This window comes from Plecotus auritus, assembly GCF_963455305.1.
Source record: "Plecotus auritus genome assembly, chromosome: 3".
Lineage (NCBI taxonomy): Eukaryota > Metazoa > Chordata > Mammalia > Chiroptera > Vespertilionidae > Plecotus > Plecotus auritus.
The window spans coordinates 179,870,213-179,891,003 of NC_137772.1; the positions used below are offsets into that span (position 1 = coordinate 179,870,213).

General features: G+C 35.8%; 1 protein-coding gene across 5 annotated transcripts in view; it reads left to right on the forward strand.

The window, feature by feature from the left end:
- Positions 1 to 20,791, forward strand: part of SCAF11 (SR-related CTD associated factor 11) — an 83,892-nt gene that overhangs the window by 22,143 nt on the left and 40,958 nt on the right. For all 5 annotated transcript variants that reach the window (XR_013960094.1, XM_080659430.1, XM_080659432.1 and 2 more), the window contains exons 2-3: positions 13,682 to 13,762; positions 16,409 to 16,566. Coding sequence is in view for 4 of the 5 variants with exons in the window: in XM_080659430.1 (XP_080515556.1) it covers positions 13,702 to 13,762; positions 16,409 to 16,566 (219 nt within the window). In the remaining variant the exon portion in view is untranslated. The remainder of the gene's footprint in view (positions 1 to 13,681; positions 13,763 to 16,408; positions 16,567 to 20,791) is intronic.

A 20,791-nucleotide genomic window follows, 5' to 3' on the forward strand; every position in this document is an offset into this window, starting at 1 on the left:
TTTGCCGATCACTGCTCTAGGGATTATAACATATACTAGAGGCCCAGTGCACGAATTCGTGCATGGGTGGGGTCTGGCCGGCCTGGCCCCAATCGGAGCTGATCGGGGCTGGGCCTCTTGGGAGGAGGATCCTGAGGGAGGTTGGCCAGCCTGCCCCTCTTGGGGCCAATCAGGGCCGGGCCAGCTGGGGGAGGGGCCAGCTAAGGGCGATTGGCCTCACCCCCAATTGGTGTGTGTGGGGACGATCAGGGGCGGAGCTGGCTGGGGGGAGGGGCCGTGGGCCAATTGGGGTGGTGGGGGCCCATTGGGGGTGGGCCGGCCAGGGGGAGGGGCTGCAGGAGGTTGGCTGGCTGGCCCTCCCCCCAGCCCTGATGGGCTGGTTTCCTGGCCGCAGTGGGTGTCATAGTGACCGGTTGTTCTGGTTGGGTCATTATGGCATTCAGGTCTCTGGCTTTTTATATATATAGATACTTAATTTTCATCTTGAATCAATATTTTACTAATTCAAGTGAAATACAGAAATTTTACCACCATATAGGTCCCTTTCCCCTACCCCTTTGTGTTATACTAGTAATTGTCTTGTATTACACCTGCATGTATTGGAATCCTTATTAGAAAGTGTTATAATATTTGCTTTTAATTGCCAATCATATTTTAAAGAGCTTAGAAGCCGGATAGTTAATTATTTACCCAGATATTTACTACTTCTGTTGCTCTTTCAATTGTTCCTCATGTTCCATTTCCTCTTGAGAAGAACTTCATTTAGAAGTTCTTTTAGAGCTGGCAACTGAAAACAGAGCATGTGTCTTAGTCCATTTGGGCTGTTGTAATAAAGTACTGCAAACTGGGTGGCTTACAAACAACAGAAATTGATTTCTCACAGTTCTGGAGGCTGGGAATCCAAGATCAGGGTGCCACTGTGTGCCCTCTTCTGGGTTGCAGACTTCCCCTTGCATCCTCACATAGTAGAAAGGGCTAGGGATTTCTCTGGAGCTTCTTTTCTAATGCATGAATTCCATTTATGAGGATTCCACCCATATGACTTTTAAGTACTTCCCAAAGGCCCCTCTTACTAATACCATTACCATTAGAGGTTAAGATTTCAACGTATGAATTGGGTGGGTGGTAGGATACAAATATTCGGAACTTAACATTATGTAAATGATTCCATTAAAACAAAAATTGAAATTCTGAGTTTCATTTCCATCTCAGTTTTATTATTAGTTGGTATTTATAAAGTTGGGTGTAATGAAACTATTGGTAGAAATAAAAAATTAGTTGCTATTTTTATAAATGGATATCCTAATTTACTGGTTCTCCATTTTGCTTCCTGATTAAGAATTTTATTTTTACCTGAAAAAAGTCTGATGTTGAAAAATATGTAACAACTGTGATCACGAATAGAGAGAACTTGGCGTGTTGAAGGGACAAATATTTTGCTTATTAAAGACCTATGTTTGTTTGTTTTTTAATTTATGGTATTCAGTTAGATAACTAATACACTCATATAATTTGTGAAAATGTACTATTTTATAAAATTTGAAGGAAAAAAAGAAAAGATACTTCTCTCCACCAATAAATGTGCTCAACAGTTAGTCTGAAAAGCTTTTTCTGGCCGTAGGCCTTTATGATGTAGAGTCAGGCACATTTGCCTACTGGTCATTTCCATAGAGGAGGTCTAAAATGGCCAGAATATCAACTGACCTGTGTGCTCTCATTTGTATGTATCCTACCTTTCCTTTGTTCTGAAAATTAAAATCCTCAATATGTTAAAATTGACAATTCCAGTTCTGAGTCCTTTGGAGCTGGAAATTCTGTAATGGGAGGGGGATAGCTAGAAAAACACATTTTTAATTCATTTGGCCTCAGTTAGGAAGCCTTTTTTCCCAAACACACATATCTTGAATTTGATGCTTATTGTGTGCTTGTATAATAGCTGGTGCTTACCCCCATTTACTGCACCTGCTATCCTATAATGTAATTGCTTTTTGTTTTTGTCAGGTGTGCCAGTGCTTAAGGCCTAGTGGTACTTAGAAAATAGGGAAACTGACTAAATATTTATTGAATGAATAAATAAGAAACAGACTGGAGAAATGTGGGGAGCCTGTTTGGATAAAGAAAAGTGATGACTGGTTAAAGATACTTACGATCTTTATTTTAGCTCAGGAAATAATTTGAATTCTAGTAGTTGAATTTCTGGATGTTTATCTTTTTGTGTATTTTTTCCTAAATTGCTGTCTATTTGCTGGGATATATATATTTTTTCTAATTTTCTGTTACTTCCTTTTCAATTGACTTTTCCTTATATGCTGAAAGTGACTTCTTGTGCTTCTCCCTTATTGAATAAAGTGTATTTCCAGGTAAACCAGAATCTTGATAAATAGCAGTGTAGAATAAAGAACTTACTTATGTTTGTACTATAAAATCTGTTTGAAAAACTATTTGACAATTTAAATTTTGTGAACTTTTTACTCATACCATTTTTTCTATATGTGATATGATATTCGTTGAAATACAGGCGTTTTCTTTGTTTAATAATGAAAACCTATTATTGGAGTCTTAGATTTATGATGATATACCTAAAATCCATTTGGGGTGGGGAGGTTTTCAAGTGTTTGTGCATGTATGCTAGTTGAGGACTTTTGTGTTAAGCATTTTAAATGGATTATGTGATTATGTAGTTTAATCTTTTTAATGACTGAAGTCATTACTACTATATCTCCATTTTATAGATGAGAAAACAGGCTTTAAGGAGATTAAAGTATGAGGTTTGAATCCAGAGTTTTTTTCTGAACCCTGTGTTAAAGGAATATTCCCTGTATGAAAAGTACAAGTATTAAAGTTCCAGCACCGAACATGCAGGTGAAGGATATTCTAAACCAAAACATGTCAGAATAGCCCACTTGAAGCAAAGAAGTCTACTTACAAAATCTGACAAAATTGTTATAAGATAGATATCAGGTAAGGAAAAAAATACTTGGTGAGTATTATGCAAGGATTTAAAAAATCAACAGTGGCATATCAGAAGCAGGAGTCCCTTGATTTAAGTAGCACAGAAGCTGGAAAGGAAATCAGACTGAAGGAGTTAACTGCCTTCACCTTACTCTGAAGTGAACAAGTTGAAGGCATTAGAGCAAATATTAATGATAATTTAAGCCAGATTGATAAAATAAATTAGATAAATCAACAAAATTACATAGCTTTCAGGGGAATTTTAAAGGAAATCAAAAGACAGTATTGCAGAACATTTATTCAAATGTGTAATAAGTAGCTGTTGTGCTAGAGTACAGATTGAATACAAATGTGGATAGATGCCTATACTTAAGAAAGCTTGAGTAGCCTTCTATAATGAGAGACTGAACCACATCTCCCAAACTAGACAATCTTCTAAAGTCTTTAATAGGGTTGGCAAACTTTTTCTAACATGGACCAGATTGTAATTATTTTAGACTTTGCAGGGTTATATGGTTTCTGTTGCAATTACTCAATTTTGTAGTGCAGAAGCAACCAGGCAATATGTAAAGGAGTGCTTCAACAACATTTATTTATAAAAACACTCAGCTAGTTTTTTGACCACTATAGCCTATAATAATGGATAGAATACCTCCCTAGACATCATTAAAATATAGCCTTGTTTATGGTTTCTCCAAGGGAAAATAACATACTTATAGTTAGAATCAAATTTTTGAGTAGATATTTGGGAGGCACTTAACGGTGTTATTTTAAGACGGGTTGAGTGGAAGATTCTGCATTAATAGTAATAGATGGTTGGGTTGGAAGATTCTGCATTAGAATGGTTATTATTGTTAGACAATGTCATAAGCACAAGTTTGCCTGACACCAGTGTCCAAGTCATTAATCGCTGAAATACATCGCTTAGAGTACCTTCCTGAATGCCCCTCTATTTTAATTGAAATTTTTTGGACAGCGGGTTGAATTTGGGGACTGATCTTGGATAGGAGATTAGAAATAAAGAATAAAAATGAATAGACTGTCTATGAGAGATTCTGAGAATCACCGTAGATTCTCTGAATACTTTAGCCATACAAATCAATATAATACTTAGTATCTTTATGAAATGTGCTTGTCCTTAGTTTAAGTGTGCCCAGCATAGTGACAGCTCTTACTTTTTCCCCGATATCCCTTTCATTCAACCATGGTTCCCATTTATTATTTCAGTGCCTTTCTATGGTAGAATCTGTAATGACAGGATTGGGTGTGGGAAGTGGGAAATAGAATTAAACTTCCTCATGGCCATTCTTATGTCCCTCTTCTTTCTTTGTACCCAACGGATCTGATTGTACCCTTTTGACAAAATATTAATAGACTTTGAGCAGTTAGTCAGAAATGTTGACTTGTATTTTTTCAGTCCTATGTTTGCCTTTGTCTTTAACTTTTGTCTAGGGAAAACAAAGAAATTGGGCAAACAACAATTTTATTACCCCTCCTTATTTTTCTATTCTTACTGGCAAAGATAATAATAACAGCCATTTATTACTTGGCAGTGGAAATGGGATTTTAATCTAGGTCTGTCGGACTCTAACATTGTAGTCATAACTAGAATGTTGATGTTTTTAGATACTGTGGGATTGCTTGAAGAACAGGAGGAAGCAAGAAGAGGGAGTTTTTAAGTGACCTGGAAAGGAAAAGAGTTCTTTGTGTAGTAGATGGAAGGAAACAGACTTTGGAAGAGGAAAAAATGGGGAGAAGAGAACAAGGATAGGAATTTTAAATGGAGCCAGCCAAAACAAAAAAAATTTAGTTTCTATTACCAGGAACCTCTGTTCTTTTGTCTGATTTTTTTGAAGCAACCCAGCAACTGCTTTAGTAGAAAATACATTGTTGGCATCGCTGGTATAACTTGAAGCAATTTCGTTTTATAGAGGATGGTAGTTATATCCTAGAGCTGTGTTGTCTAACACAGTAGCCATTAGCCACATTAGACTACTTAAGTTAATTAAAACTTAAATAAAAAATTTAGTTCTTTACTTGCCACATTTCAAGTGCTTGATAGAACAATTCCCTGTTGGGCAGCACTGTTTTAGAAAACTGAACTGTCTTATATATTACTGTTCTTGAATGCACTGTAATGGCTGGCCTGAGACTCTCACTTCCATGTATTCCAGGGTTTGTGTGAGAAAATTAGTATTAAGTACCTGAAAACTGTTTTATGTTAATGCCTTTTCCATTCCATATTCCAAAAGTTGATGGCTTTTATGATAAACTAGTAGTCCTGCGCACAAACTCGTGCGCCAGTAGGTCACTACTGCCCTCCTGTAGCTCTCCGCCTGCTGCCCCGCCCTGCTGTAGCTCCCCCCTGCCCCCCCCCTCATAGCTTGCTGCCCTGCCCCCTCCTGTAGCTCTCCTCCGTTTGCTTGCTGCCCTACCCCACCCTCCTGCAGATCCGTGTTCAGGTCGTTACACCTCAGGGCGCAACGGATAATTAGCATATTCCTCTCATTATATAGGATAAAATTTTAAGGTTAGGTCATTCATTCTTCCCAAACTGTTTTATGAACATATTTGAAATACTGTTTCTAGTACATAACAGAGGCAATAGAAAAGGGCAACTTGGAAGGTAGAAGCACTTTAAGATCCTTATATTAGAGATAATAGACTTGAAAGATATTTTAACTTGGAAAGGTAGAACCTGGGAAGAGACATTAAAGATTGTAATTTGCAAATTAAAATAATCTGAAAAGTTTACCTAAAATCTAGATTGAATATCCATTCTTAGAAATTTATTTGAGGTAAGTCAAAATTAAAATTCAGTTTGATAATTAACTTACTGAACTTATTAGCAGAACTAATAAGTAGTCTAGGTAGACTATGACTTACAATTATAGAGTCATAAATGATCATGAAATCAGGTTATTTCTAACTTTTTTTAAAAAATATTTTTTTATTGATTTAAGAGAGGGAGAGAGATAAAAAGAGAATCATTGATCAGGTGCCTCCTGCATGCCCTCTACTGGGGTGGAGTCCAAAACCCTGGGCATTTGCCCTGACTGGGAATTGAACCATGACCTCTTGGTTCATAGGTCTGTGCTCAACCACTGAACCACACCAGCCTGGCTATTTCTAACTTTTCCAGAAACCACAAAGAAGGATAGTCCTGGCCACATACAGTTTATTTCTTAGGTCTTTTATTGACCACAAATTACTGGCTAAGACCAGGAGTCTGTATTGTATTCCTATGTTCCTGTTACTGGAAGTTCAAAACAAAGCTAGTATTAAAAACCCTGGATTCTTAGATTAAAAGGTGGAGTCTAAGCAGCTAGAACAGGTAAACATGAACAAGTTGCAAGTTGTTGAACTGAAATTTATGACTTTGATTTAGTGAAATTCTAAGACCCTGTCATTTTTGAATGAATAAACTGGTAAAGTGGCATAATTGTTTTTAGGTCTGGAAACAGCTAATGCATGAAAAGTTCCAGAAGAAGCACCCAACTTCCAAAAATTTGGAACACTCAAGCAGCTTTTTAAGCATATTTCTAACATATAAGGAAAGGCAGTCTGTAACTTGATTGAGGTCTCTTAGCTTCTCAGTGATAATGTACTTCATCACATGAGTTAAAATAGAGAAGACACTATTTATTGTAAATTTATAATTTATGTATTAATGTATAAATACTACAAGCTTAATATTGTATTTTTAGAGTACATGTAAGTGTTTCCTTTAAAAATTTTTAAAATTGATTTTAGGGGCAGGGAGGGAGAGAGAGAGAGAGAGAGAGAGAGAGAGAGAGAGAGAGAGAGAGAGAGAGAGAGGAACATTTTGTTGTTTCACTTATTTGTGCATTCATTGGTTGATTCTTGTGTGTGCCCTGACCGGGGATTGAACCTGAAACCTTGGTGTATCCTGATGATGCTCAGCCAACTGAGCTACCCAGCCAGGGCTAAGCTTAATATTCTAAAGGGAGGAAATATGAAAACAGTGTAGATTTAATTATTCAATGGGGCATAAATTATTTAGTTACATGAAAGAATGGTATATTATATTTTCTGAAAATGTCCTAGGTTTTAAAAATATTTTTAATTTTCAAATTGACATTTTACCACATTGAATTAACTCCAACTTAAATGTATTGTTATTTTTAGATATTTAGGATAATGGGGGAGAGGTTACAGTATGGCTTTCTCTAAATCAAGAATTATACTCAATTATAGACTTTCCCCCCAAAAAGAATTACTATCAATTATAGATCATATAGGAACACAATATGACTCTAAAATCAACTAAATTGGCAAGTTGTCTAGTGCAGTATTTCCTAGGCTTCAATGTACATATGGATCATGTACAGATCTTGATAAAATGCAGATTCTTATTCTCGAGATCTGGGGCAGTGCCTGCAGTTGTAACAAGTTCCCAGGTGATATTGATACTGTGGTTCTGAGTGAATATCAAGTAGAGTAACCTGTGACTCTGAATATTTTTAAAGTAATCTTCTGTCGCAGCAAGTTCATCATTTCTAGTTGCTCAGGTCAGAATACTTGGGAATTATTCTGGATTCTTGCTCTCTAACACATACCCCACATTCAATCTTGTCAGCAAATCTTTATGGATGTAGTTTGAAAACAAGCTGGAATCTGAGTACTTTTCATCACCCTTGCTACTACTCTGGTATAAGCTTTGTCATTCCCCTCTAGATTATTGCGGTAGTCTTCTTGCTGGCCTCTGCTTTTCTCTTTGCTACTCTTCTGCTTAAAATCTATAAGCCCATCTCACTCAAAGAAGCAAATGTATTTACCTGTCTTTAAGGTGTTGCATGACTTGATGTTCTATTACCTTTCTGTCCTCATCTGCTTTTCCTCTCTTTCACTCTGTTCTACATTAATTTCTTTTTGTTTCTTGAACACACCAGACATCCTCTCCTCTGTCTTTGAACTTTCATATTTGCTGTTCCTTTTGTCTAGAATACAGTTCCCACCTAACTCTCCCTTGCTTCTTTCAGATTGCTAATTCACATGTCACTTTATCAGAAAGGCTTTTTCTACATACTATTTATGAAATAATAGCTTCTCTGCTTTCTCACTTATTAGCCATGCTGATTGTATGGCTTTTAAAAATAATTATATTATTTCTTTTTCTTCTTTTTTTAAAAAAATATATTTTATTGATATTTTACAGAGAGAGGAAGGGAGAGGGATAGAGAGCTAGAAACATCGATGAGAGAGAAACATCGATCAGCTGCCTCCTGCACATCCCCCACTGGGGATGTGCCTGCAACCAAGGTACATACCCTTGACCGGAATTGAACCCGGGACCCTTCAGTCTGCAGGCCAACGCTCTATCCACTGAGCCAAACCGGTTTCGGCAATATATTATTTCTTTTTCTCCACAACACTTCTCAACATCTAGTATACCAGATATTTTACTTTATTTATTTTACCTTCCCCACTAGAATATAAAGGCAGGAATTTCTGTCTTAATCAGTTCTGTACTTAGGACATTGCCTAATAGTATGGCTATAGCACTCAATAAATTTTTGAATTAAAAAAAAATCCCACAATATGTCATTGAGCCTATCTTTGAATACCTTTATTGTTAGATTATTCTCCCTCCCTTCAGAACAGCCCATTCCATTTTAAGATAACTGCTAACCTTCTCCTTAATCTTTATGTTCTTACTGCCCTACCTTTCTGCATATGATATGATTTCCAGGGCTGCCACCATTTTAGTCACCTTCCCTGGACATTCATTATTTTGTTTGTCCCTAAAGAACAGCACCAGCACTAAAACAGATGTTGCACATGTAGGCTGAATGCAGCATCTTGTTTTTGACATTCTACTTTTATTAAGGTAGACTGTGATTGAATTGACTCTTTTTAAGTAACTCTAATCCTAACTCATTTCAATTTTTTATTCCACTGAAACCTTTAAATTATTTTTACATATGCTACTAAATTTTTTATCTTCTACTTTACAGTTGGTTTTTGACCCAAAATCAGTCCTTTGCATTTCTTTTTATTTAACCTATTAGAAAATTTTCCTGGGCAATAGATGTAGAAACTAAAATGTGTAAATTATTTAAGAAACTAATTATCCAAAATGTATTTCAATAGTTCATTGCAGTCAAATCTTGCATCAATTCAAGAAATAATTCTGAGTTGCCAAAACCGGTTTGGCTCAGTGGATAGAGCGTCAGCCTGCGGACTGAAAGGTCCCAGGTTCGATTCCGGTCAAGGGCACGTAACTTGGTTGCGGGCACATCCCCAGTGGGAGGTGTGCAGGAGGCAGCTGATCGATGTTTCTCTCTCATCGATGTTTCTAACTCTCTATCCCTCTTCCTTCCTCTCTGTAAAAAATCAATAAAATATATATATATAAAAAAAAGAAATAATTCTGAGTTGATTTAAAAAACAATTTTTACCTCATGCATTTGTTCCTCATGACTAACAAATTAATTCCCATGCCCACATTTCTTATTTGCCTCTTATAATCACCATTTTTCTAGTTCTCAAGGCCAGAATAATTTTTTATTCCTTCCCTGTATTTATTTGGTCATCAAATCTTAGAAGTTTTCCAGCTCTTTAATTTCTTGCTTTTCTGTTCACTTCACAGCCAGTTACCCTAGCTATGCAAATCTCTTGGCTTCTAATATCTCCATACTGTAATCCATCCTGTGCTTTGCTGGCAGATCAATCTTTTAAAATAATTATTTACATCACTTTATCATGTTAGTTTTCTTCAGGGGAATCTATAAGATTGAATTTTTAAAATTCTTTATTGTTTAAAGTATTACATATAGTATTACATAGGTCTCCTTTTCCCCCCATTGACCTCTTCCCTGCCACTCCCACTCCCCAGCACATGCCCTCACCCCCCCTAGTGTCTATGTCTCTGTGTCCATTGGTTATGTTTATATGCATTCATACAAGTCCTTTGGTTGATCTCTTCCCTCCCACCCCCCCCCACACCCTCCCCTGCCTTCCCTCTGAAGTTTAACCATCTGTTCGATGCTTCTCTGTCTGTGGATCTGTTTTTGTTCATCAGTTTTTTGTTGTTCATTATATTCCACAAATGAGTGAGATCATGTGATTTTTATCTTTCTCTGACTGACTTATTTCGCTTAGCATAATGCTCTCCAGGACCATCCATGTTATTGCAAATGGTAGGAGTTCCTTCCTTTTTACAGCAGCATAGTATTCCATTGTGTAGATGTACCACAGTTTTTTAATCCACTCATCTGCTAATGGGCATTTAGGCTGTTTCCAAATCTTAGCTATGGTGAATTGTGCTGCTATGAACATAGGGGTGCATATGTCCTTTCTGATTGGTATTTCTGATTTCTTGGGATATATTCCTAGAAGTGGGATTACTGGGTCAAATCGGAGTTCCATTTTTAACTTTTTGAGGAAACTCCATACTGTCTTCCACAGTGGCTGCACCAGTCTGCATTCCCACCAGCAATGCCCGAGGGTTCCTTTTTCTCCGCATCCTTGCCAGCACTTGACGTTTGTCAGTTTATTGATGATAGCCATTCTGACAGGTGTGAGATGGTACCTCATTGTCATTATGATTTCCATCTCTCGGATGGTTAGTGACTTTGAGCATGTTTTCATATGTCTCTTGGCCTTCTGTATGTCCACTTTCGAAAAGTGTCTATTTACTAGTAAGTCCTTTGCCCATTTTTTTATTGGATTGTTTACCTTCCTTTTGTTAAGATGTATAAGTTCACTATATAGATTTTGGAGATTAGGCCCTTATCGGATATAACATTGGCAAATATGTTCTCCCTTGCAGTGGGCTTTCTTGTTGTTTTGTTAATGGTTTCTTTCGCTGTGCAGAAGCTTTTTATTTTGATGTAGTCCCATTTGTTTATTTTCTCCTTAGTTTCCATTGCCCTAGGAAATGATATTGTATCGGTAATGATATTGCTACGACATATGTCTGATATTTTGCTGCCTGTGGATTCCTCTAATATTTTTATGGTTTCCCATCTTATGTTTAAGTCCTTTATCTATTTTGAGTTTATTTTCGTGTACGGTGTAATAAGTTGGTGGTCTTGTTTCACTTTTTTTGCATGTATCTGTCCAATTTTCCCAACACCATTTATTGAAGAGACTGTCTTGACTCCATTGTATGCTCTTGCCTCCTTTGTCAAATATTAATTGAGCATAATGTCTTGGGTCAATTTCTGGGTTCTCTATTCTATCCCATTGGTCTATATGTCTGTTCTTGTGCCAGTACCAGGCAGTTTTGAGAACAGTGGCTTTGTAATACAGCTTGATATCTGGTATTGTGATCCCTCCAACTTTGTTCTTCTTTCTCAAGATTGCTGCAGCTATTCGGGGTCTTTTTGTGTTCCATATGAATTTTTGGAGAGTTTGTTCTAGGTCTGTGAAATATGCCATTGGTATTTTAATGGGTATTGCATTAAATCTGTAGATTGCTTTAGGTAGTATGGACATTTTAACGATGGTGCTTCTACCAATCCATGAACATGATATATTCTTCCATTTGTTTATATCTTCCTCTGTCTCTTTTTTCAATGTCCTGTAGTTTTCTGAGTTACAGGTCTTTTACCTCCTTCGTTAAGTTTATTCCTAGGTGTCTTTAATTTTTTTGGTGCAATGGTAAGTGGTATTGCTTTTGTTGTTTCTCTTTCTGTGAGTTCATTATTGGTGTATAAAAAAGCCATAGATTTCTGGGTGTTAATTTTGTATCCTGCTACATTGCCGAATTCATTTATTAAATCTAGTAGTTTTTTGATGGAGTCTTTTGGGTTTTCTGTGTACAATATCTTGTCATCTGCGAATAATGGCAGTTGGACTTCTTTTCCAATTTGGATGCCTTTTATTTCTTCTTCTTTTCTGATCGCTATCACTAGCACTTCTAGTACTATGTGGAACAGGAGTGGTGAGAGTGGGCATCCCTGTCTTGTTCCTGTTCTTTGGGGAAATGGTTTTATTTTTTGTCCATTGAGTATGATGTTGGCTATAAATTTGTCATATAAGGCTTTTTTTTATGTTGAGGTATGATCCCTCTTCCCACTTTGCTGAGAGTTTTTATCAAGAAAGGGTGTTGGATTTTGTCAAATGCTTTTTCTATTGATATGATTATGTGATTTTTATCTCTCAATTTGTTTATGTGATGTATCATGTTTATTGATTTGTGGATATTGTACCATCCTTGCATCCCCGGAATAAATCCCACTTGGTATTGGTGTATGATCTTTCTAATGTAATGCTGGATTTGATTTGCTAGAATTTTGTTGAGGATTTTAGCATATGTGTTTATCAGGGATATTGGCCTATAATTCTCTTTCTTTTTTTTTTTTTTTTTCTTAAATATATTTTATTGATATTTTTACAGAGAGGAAGGGAGAGGGATAGAGAGCTAGAAACATCGATGAGAGAGAAACATCGATCAGCTGCCTCCTGCACACCTCCCACTGGGGATGTGCCCGCAACCAAGGTACATGCCCTTGACCGGAATCGAACCCGGGACCCTTCAGTCCGCAGGCCGACGCTCTATCCACTGAGCCAAACCGGTTTCGGCTAATTCTCTTTCTTTGTAGTGTCTTTATCTGGTTTTGCGTTTAGGGTAATGCTGCCTTCACAGAAAGAGCTTGGAAGTGTTCCTTCCTCTTGAATTTTTTGGAATAGTCTGAACAGGATAGGTTTTAGTTCCTCTTTGAATGTTTGGTAAAACTCCCTTGTGTTTCCGTCTAGCCCAGGGCTTTTGTTTGCTGGAAGATTTTTGGTTTTTGTTTTTTTGTTTGTTTGTTTGTTTTTTATTATTACTGCTTCAATTTTCTCTATAGTTATCGGCCTTTTCAAATTTTTTTTATTCTTCCTGATTGTGTTTTGGAAGGTTGTATTTTTCTAAGAGTATGTCCCATTTCTTCTAGGTTGACCAGTTTGTTGGAATATAGTTGTTCATAGTATTTTTTTTTACAATCCTTTGTATTTCTGTGGAGTCTGTTGTTATTTCTCCTCTTTCATTTCTGATTTTGTTTATTTGGGTCCTCTCTCTTTGCTTCTTGGTGAACCTGGCTAGAGGTTCATCAATCTTGTTTATCCTTTCAATGAACCAGCTCTTGGTTTCATTGATTTTTTTTTTTTTTTTTTTTTTTTTTTTGGTAAATATTGAATTTAAACTTCTCAGTCAACCATTAGAGATACCTCTAAAATCTAACCCTACTGGATTTACATTACTCTGCTTTTTACTCTCATTACCCCTCATTGTAATCTTTCTGATGAACTTGGCATACATGCTCATCCTTCCTCAGTACATACATAAACGCACACTCACTCTCTCTCTCTGTTTCACTTACTCATTCACTCTTGTTCTTGTCAGATTGGCCCAGTAAATACTATTTTTTTCCTTTATACTATGTTGTTCCTTTGTTGCCTTGAACTCCTCAACATATATAACCTTCAATGAAAAATCTAATCCAAATTGATATCTTTTTTTCTATGTTCCAATTGTATTTATTTAGTCTGACCACACAATTTATCATTTAGTCTTTGTTGCTTAATACTTATGTAAGGCTTTTCCTTTCAGTGTACTTGATAGCAAGGAATATAAAAATGTACTGGATTATCCACAGAATTTACTGGCCTGTACTGTGTTCTTTTATGTGTAAAATAATTTCTTACAGTTTTGGGTCTTTTTTTTATATTATTGGGAGAAGGCATACATTAAAAGTCTCTATTATACTTCATCTTACAGGAAACCCTTTTCAAGGAGAAATGAAGAAGAAAACTGTCTATACCTTAAATGTTGGAGATCAGGAGTATGAAGATATGGAAGGTAAATTTTCATTTTTATAAAGCTTGTATGTTGAAAGCAAACTTAGTGTTTTAAACTGTTCATTTTTATACATTTCAAAATACAAAAGAAGTTTTTATTTTATTTATTTTTGTTCTTAAATTCTGAACTAAGCTGCCTGAATAAGGAGTGTACATATTCTTTCCCTCCCCCTCACGTCTTATTTTCGATTGATCAAGGGTTTTAGTTTCTTGACCTTTTTTTCTTTCTTCTTAAATTTTTGCTCCCTACTTTTTTAGGAATTACATACTTTCTTTGTTTAGTTTTTAAAATAGCACTGATATTTTCCTCTTTTTCTAAAGTTAATATTTTAACCTTAGGACACTTAACTCTGATCATCCTACTCTAAATTTATAGGTTATAGTCTTCCATCATTTTGGTGTCTTATGTTTATTTTTTTCAGGACATCACAAATTAAATGATATTTGATACAGGTAGTATTTGAGGGGTTTGTTTGTCTCAATTTCTTTTCTTCTGAAAAAACCTTAAGTTCCTTTACTGGAAAGTCTATTGGTGATTAACTCTAAATAACTTTTTGTATTTATTTTTTCCTCTTCAAAACTATTGAAAGATAGATACACAATTCTGGATTGATAATTTTTTACCCCCTCCTATCATTTATTTTTCTCTTCTTTTTTTTTTTTATTCTATCACTTATTTAGCCATTTTTTTTTGTTTTCTTTCTTACTGTCTAGAAATCTCTTTTTAGCCTCAATTGTCATTCCCTTTTAGATAAACTGTCTTTTCTAACTCTTTGCTTTTAATATCATTTTCATTTTTGATGTTATACAGTTTTACTACATTGTTTTTAGGCTTGGATTATTTTCATATCTCCTGTTTAAACATACCTTGTGTATCCTTTATCTGTTGGATTGTGTGTTTTTTTGTTTAATTTTATCATTTCCTTATCATTACTGCTTTAGCCATTGCCTCTCCTTTATTCTTTTCCTCTAGACTTCAATTAGTATGTTAGACTTTGGTCTGACCTCATTTCCCAACCTCTTTCACAGGTTATATTTCCTTGTCTGTCTCTTATAATCTAGGTAGTTTCCTAAAATCTCTCTTCAAGTCACAAATATTATTTTCTTCTAGGTCTAGCCTGCTGTTCAAGCATTCTGTGTAGTAGTTGAAATTCTTATATTTAAAGCCAGTGTGTATCTAAATAAATCCTACATAATAAAAGTGTAATATGCTAAGTGTCCAACAGATTGGTCGACCATTCAGTCAACCGCTCGACCAGTTGCTATGACGCACACTGACACCAGGGGGCAGACGTTCCGACTGGCAGGTTAGCTTGCTGCTGGGGTCTGGCCCATCGGGACGGGGCGAGAGGGCCAGACACGCCCTGGAGCCCTCCAGCGGTCCCTCCCCGGCCAGCCAGCCCCCATCAGCCCCAATCAGGACTGGGCGAAACAGCCCTGATTGCCGGCCAGGCCGAGGGTCCCCACCAGTGCACGAATTCATGCACTGGGCCTCTAATTTATAATAAATAAAGATAATATATAAATATAAAAGATAAATTATTGTTACTGCAAATTCTTACTCAAGGCAGTTTATTTTCTTGGGTTTGATTATGAGCTCATATTTGGTAAATTTAATCTGTGGAATCCTGGGGGACTAAATTAGGGATGCTTCCTCCAGAGGATTTGTATTTGTTTTTCCCTAACCGATTCTGGAACCATTAGCACCATTTGAGGGTCTTCCATTAATATGGGAGTCTCTCAGAAACAGTTTGCCCACCTGGGTTGGTCCTAAGGGTTAATCTCCAGATCTGAACACTAGTGCAGACATTTACTCCCAGGATGATCCCAGATTTTCCATTTGTTTGGTGTATACTTTTCATATTTCAGCTGACCATTTCTTTATTTTTGTTTTATTTTATGTTGAATCTTGGTGTTTCCTGTATTTATTTTGAGTTAGCAATGCATAACTTTGTATATGGGTTACATGGCTGGCTGGGTGTTTAAATTAGTGCAAACCATAAGGGGTATAATTTGGTGTACCTATTCAGATTAGAAATGTACATGCATACTGATCTAACGATTTCATTTTTATGAATTTAATCCTATGTATTATTAAAAACATGAAGTGTTTAATGACAAAGTATTTTGTTGCAGCATTGTTGTAATAGCCAAAGGTTAAAAATAAGTGAACATTCAATAGGTCAACCAAACAAAAGCAAACTGGTGTGTTATTGTGATCTAGCATTTGTATGAAGGAGGTTTGAAAGAACATGCATTAGGATTTGCTTGTCTACGCATTAAAAAAATCCTTGAAAAGACAGGAAAGAAACTTAACAGTTGTGAAACATTGGGTAGAACTGGATAGTTAGGTATAGATATGAGTCGGTGATTTGTCACTACAAGTATAATCCTTTTTTTACTTCTAAATTTTTTAACCATGTCACTATTATTTTAAAATTAATTAATGAAAAATTATTTTCACTTATTAAAAAACATAAATTAATATTCGTTGTATTGTGCTCAATGAGTATATTTACTGTAATGTATCTAGATCGAATTACTTTGTAGTAGAAAGGACAATTTGTAGTAGTCCATGATGCTGACACAGATATAAGTCATTTGGTCTGGAGAACATGAAAGCTTATATGGCTGCTTTACTTTACAGGTGAAGAAGACAAAGATAATACTGCTACCACTGGTTTGTTGTACAGTGAAGCTGACAGATGTCCAATATGTCTTAATTGCCTATTAGAGAAGGAAGTTGGTTTTCCAGAAAGCTGTAATCATGTCTTCTGTATGACCTGTATTCTTAAATGGGCAGAGGTGAGTTTTAAATATTAAATGTTAAATAAATCTTACTATATTTTAGTTTCTTACCATGATTTCATTACACCTAATCTAAAACAACATTGCCTTTCATAAACTATTTCACAGTAATATGTGTTCCCCTTACTTTGGGAAAAAATTCCCTGTATTATTCTAATTCTGTCAGTATATTTTCTTTTATTTTTTTATTCAACTTTTTATTCTTTTATTAAAAAAATTAAATGCATACCTTTAAAAAAAACAAACTTAACCTTATAGGCATAACAGATTAAGTATTTTTTTTCTGTTAGAATACAGTAATTCATCTTCAGTGTACTTGACCCTCTTGAGAAAATAACTGTTTATTACTAGTAATCACATTTTCTGTCTGCTTTGTGTTTTATATTTTTCAGAGGATTTTTACATAGATTATTTGATTTCTTCTTTATGTCAGCCTTGTGGAATAACCAGAGCAGATGTAATAGTGTCTTCCATTTTACGATGAGGAAATTTGGATTTTTGCATTCTATAACTTGGCCAAGGTTCATAGTTTAAGGTGCAGAAATGAATTTAAAACTTTGCTTTCTAATTTAGTATGAACTAATTTCAGAATCTGAGTTAGAGATATTACTGAATTTCTTCATAGATTTTAAATTATTAAAAACCAGAACATTTCAGACTTTAATGTATTTATTATGTTGACTCTGTTTGGGCCTACTTAAGTAGATCATGGTACTGGTACATTGAATATTCATTATAAGGCCCATTGTTATGGATTGTGAAATAAAAATTTATTGTCATACTAATAATGCTATGTTTTCAGAATTAGTTATTTGTCACTGTGTAAATATTAGAAAAGGAGGCAAATCTCAAAAATGTTTTTAACATTAGTTACATTCAAATTGTTTGATGTCCCTAAGCACATTGGAGTTAATCACTTAGTACATAATTGGGATTTTGGAGTTCTATGATTTACTTATATTTTCGTTAATAGTGTGGAAAGGAGAACATAACTGTATACTGACTATGGCTGAGGTTTGGGAGAAGGAAAAAAGATTTGTACCAATTGAAATCATAATAGTATACTTGGAAACAGTTCTGTTTAGATTAAAACCTAGACTGCTCTTTGGCAGAAAGGGTCTGTTCTATGCCACTCAACTAAAGATTTCATCTGTGATGAGTTTAGTGCATCTTGGTTTGCTTTGTGATTAAATTTTTTTAAATAGAGATTTTTGCTTCCGTTAGAGAAGCAATATTATTGGATGGGTAAAAGGCTTCAATTCAGTGCTTTTCATAAGATTATATTCAGTGATTACATAATTGTGAAGTTCAACAACATAATCTGAGTATGTGTTTTTCTCTATGAAAATTACAGTTTATAAAATAGACACGATTCTCCATTCTTCCTTACACTCCACATGCATCTTTCACACAAACATAAGCTTTATTACAGTGTATGTGTTCTAGGTTTCTCTAGGATATGTATGTAGAGGTGTGCACTATGTACATATTGAACCCTACTAGAAGTGCTAAACTTATCTGTGTTTTTAAATTGTTGAATATTTTAAAGTTGAAAATACTTGATAGCATACATAGTGTTACAATCAAAACCTTTCTTGCGTGTAATATTTTCTTACTTTTGTGTTACTCCTTTGTATATAAACATTTTGTTGAAGCCAAATTGCTTTTAAAAGACAGTACTTATCTGCTGTATTACTTAAGTTGTGATGAGGTATCGTGGTATTCTTTAAATAAAAGTAATTAACCATGAAAGTGGAGCATAAAAGAATATTCTGAATTATTTTGTTGTCCCTAATGGGGATAGCAGCCATCAAATCAGTTAAATAAACCATTAAATAGAGCATTAAGAAGAGCACAATCTACTAATAAGTTATTCATTATATATAATAAATGAATACTGGCTAACAAAATTACTTAGTCTTTGAACTAAAGTTTTAGTTTGAATCTTTTTTTGGTCTGTTAAAAATTAGATGTGTTTTAAAGTATATATATGCTTTGACAAATAGAATCAGATTTTAGATTTGCTAGTGGGTTTTTTTTTTATTTTATTATTGATTTCAGAGAGAGGAAGGGAGAGGGAGAGAGATGGATACATCAGTGATGAGAGAGAATCATTGATCTGCTGCCTCCTGCACACACTACACTGGGGATCGAGCCTGCAGCTTGGGCATGTGCCCTGACTGGGACCAAACTGTGACTTCCTGGTTCATAAGTTGATGCTCACCCACGAAGCCACGCCTACCGGACACTAGTGGGGGTTTTTTCATGGCGGTTAGTTATTAAGCTCTTTCCTCTCATTTTCCTAAAACTCCTCCTGTTTTTAAAGAGAAGGCATACAGTTTACTTTGGATTTCAGGATTAGTAATGATCTATATTCAGAGTCTCCTAATTGGCCTGGCCTTATGCTAAGGCTTTCTTATATATTCTTTCATTTAAATCACTGTGTCAATGTTTATCTGATATTTAAGACATGGATTCTGAACGCTAATTTGTTTCTAAGTACTTCAAGGGATATCCTGAAATTAAAATAATTTTAAAAAATTGATTCATAGTTTAAAATTTTGCTAATGTTCACTTTTAATAGGAAAATAGAAATCAAAGTGAGATTTACAGCAGTTGGAAATATACATAGTAAGAAAACAGTACAAAATGTATTCAGGATCATCTTCCTAGTCTTATGTGCCTTTCAGAAATTCAGCTGAGCTATCTGAAAGTTTGTACTAAAGGTTCATTAAAATATTCAGAATGGATATCAAGACCCAAAAAAGAAGGTCTCATTTATTTATTTCGCGTTAACATTTTAGGCATTGAAGAAGTTGTGCTCTGTAAGGGACAAGTAAAGTTAAGGTATATAATAATCTAGTATATTTGTTTTGGACACATTCCTGAACTTTTTTGTGTTCTTAAAGTATCTATATCCAAAGTCAAAATTAGTTTCAATCTCTTCAAGGTCTAAAATTTGGGTTCATTGGTTATTTAAAACAAAAGCCATCTAAGGACTTTAAAGTGATTGATTTAGTCTTTAGGTATTTCATAGAATTCACTTTACCCAGGGCAGAAAGATTCAGGATAATGGAACCTATGGTGGCCTAAAAGGCCCATAGCCTAATTGCTTGCCCTTGAGGACACTAGAACAAATCCAGGTTAAGCATATCCTCTATAACTATGTTTAGTTTCAAGGAATTCATAATAGGTAAGCCTGTTGGTTTATAAAATTGTAGAAATAGAATGTTGAAGTAAACAAAGACATAGTATTTGACAAGTAATTAAGGAAAGCTGAATTATTTGTTAAAGCATCAATATTAGAGCTGAGAATCTGAAACTAAATAAAAGATAGCCTTTAAACTAATAAAATATGTATAGAGCCAATACAATAAACTTTATCAGCCACTCAGAAAGTTACTTATTTTACCTATACTGTGAGCCAAAATACAGTCTAAATATATTGAGAGTTTTTAATTTGCACACAAGTTTAACTTGGCACATTTTAAAGTTTAGTTATGTACTGTGTAATGACATTTTGGTCCACTATAGATCATGTACACTGAGTGGCCAGATTATTATGATCTCTGAACGCATAATAATCTGGCCACTCAGTGTATATCCTATATAATAAAACGCTAATATGCAAATTGTCCCCTCGACCAGGAGTTTGACCAGCAGGCAGGCTGGCCAACCGCCCATGTCTCCTCCCCCTGGCCAGGCTGGCCGGACCCCACCCATGCACGAATTCATGCACTGGGCCTCAATACACACACACACACACTCTCTCTCTCTCTCTCTCTCTCTCTCTCTCTCTCTCTCTCTCTCTCTCTCTCTCTCTGAGTGGCCAGATTATTATGTGTTCAAAGATCATCATAATCTGGCCACTCAGTGTATATGCCAGTGGTCCCATCTATATATATAAAAGGCTGATATGCAAAGTGTCCCCTTGGGAGTTCGACCAGGAGACCGGGAGTTTGATCGCTTGCTATGACGTGTGCTGACCACCAGGGCGCTGCATGGAATGAAGGAAGGCCCCAGCCTGCAGCTGGGAAAGGAAGACCCCCGCTGGCAGCCAGCAGCCGGGGAAGGGCAGCCCTGGCCAGCAGCCGGCAGCCAGGGAAGGAAGGCCCCGGCCCACAGCCAGCAGCCGGGGAAGGAAGGTTCCGGCCAGCTCTGATCACCGGCCAGGCCTAGGGACCCTACCCATGCATGAATTTCATGCACCGGGCCTCTAGTA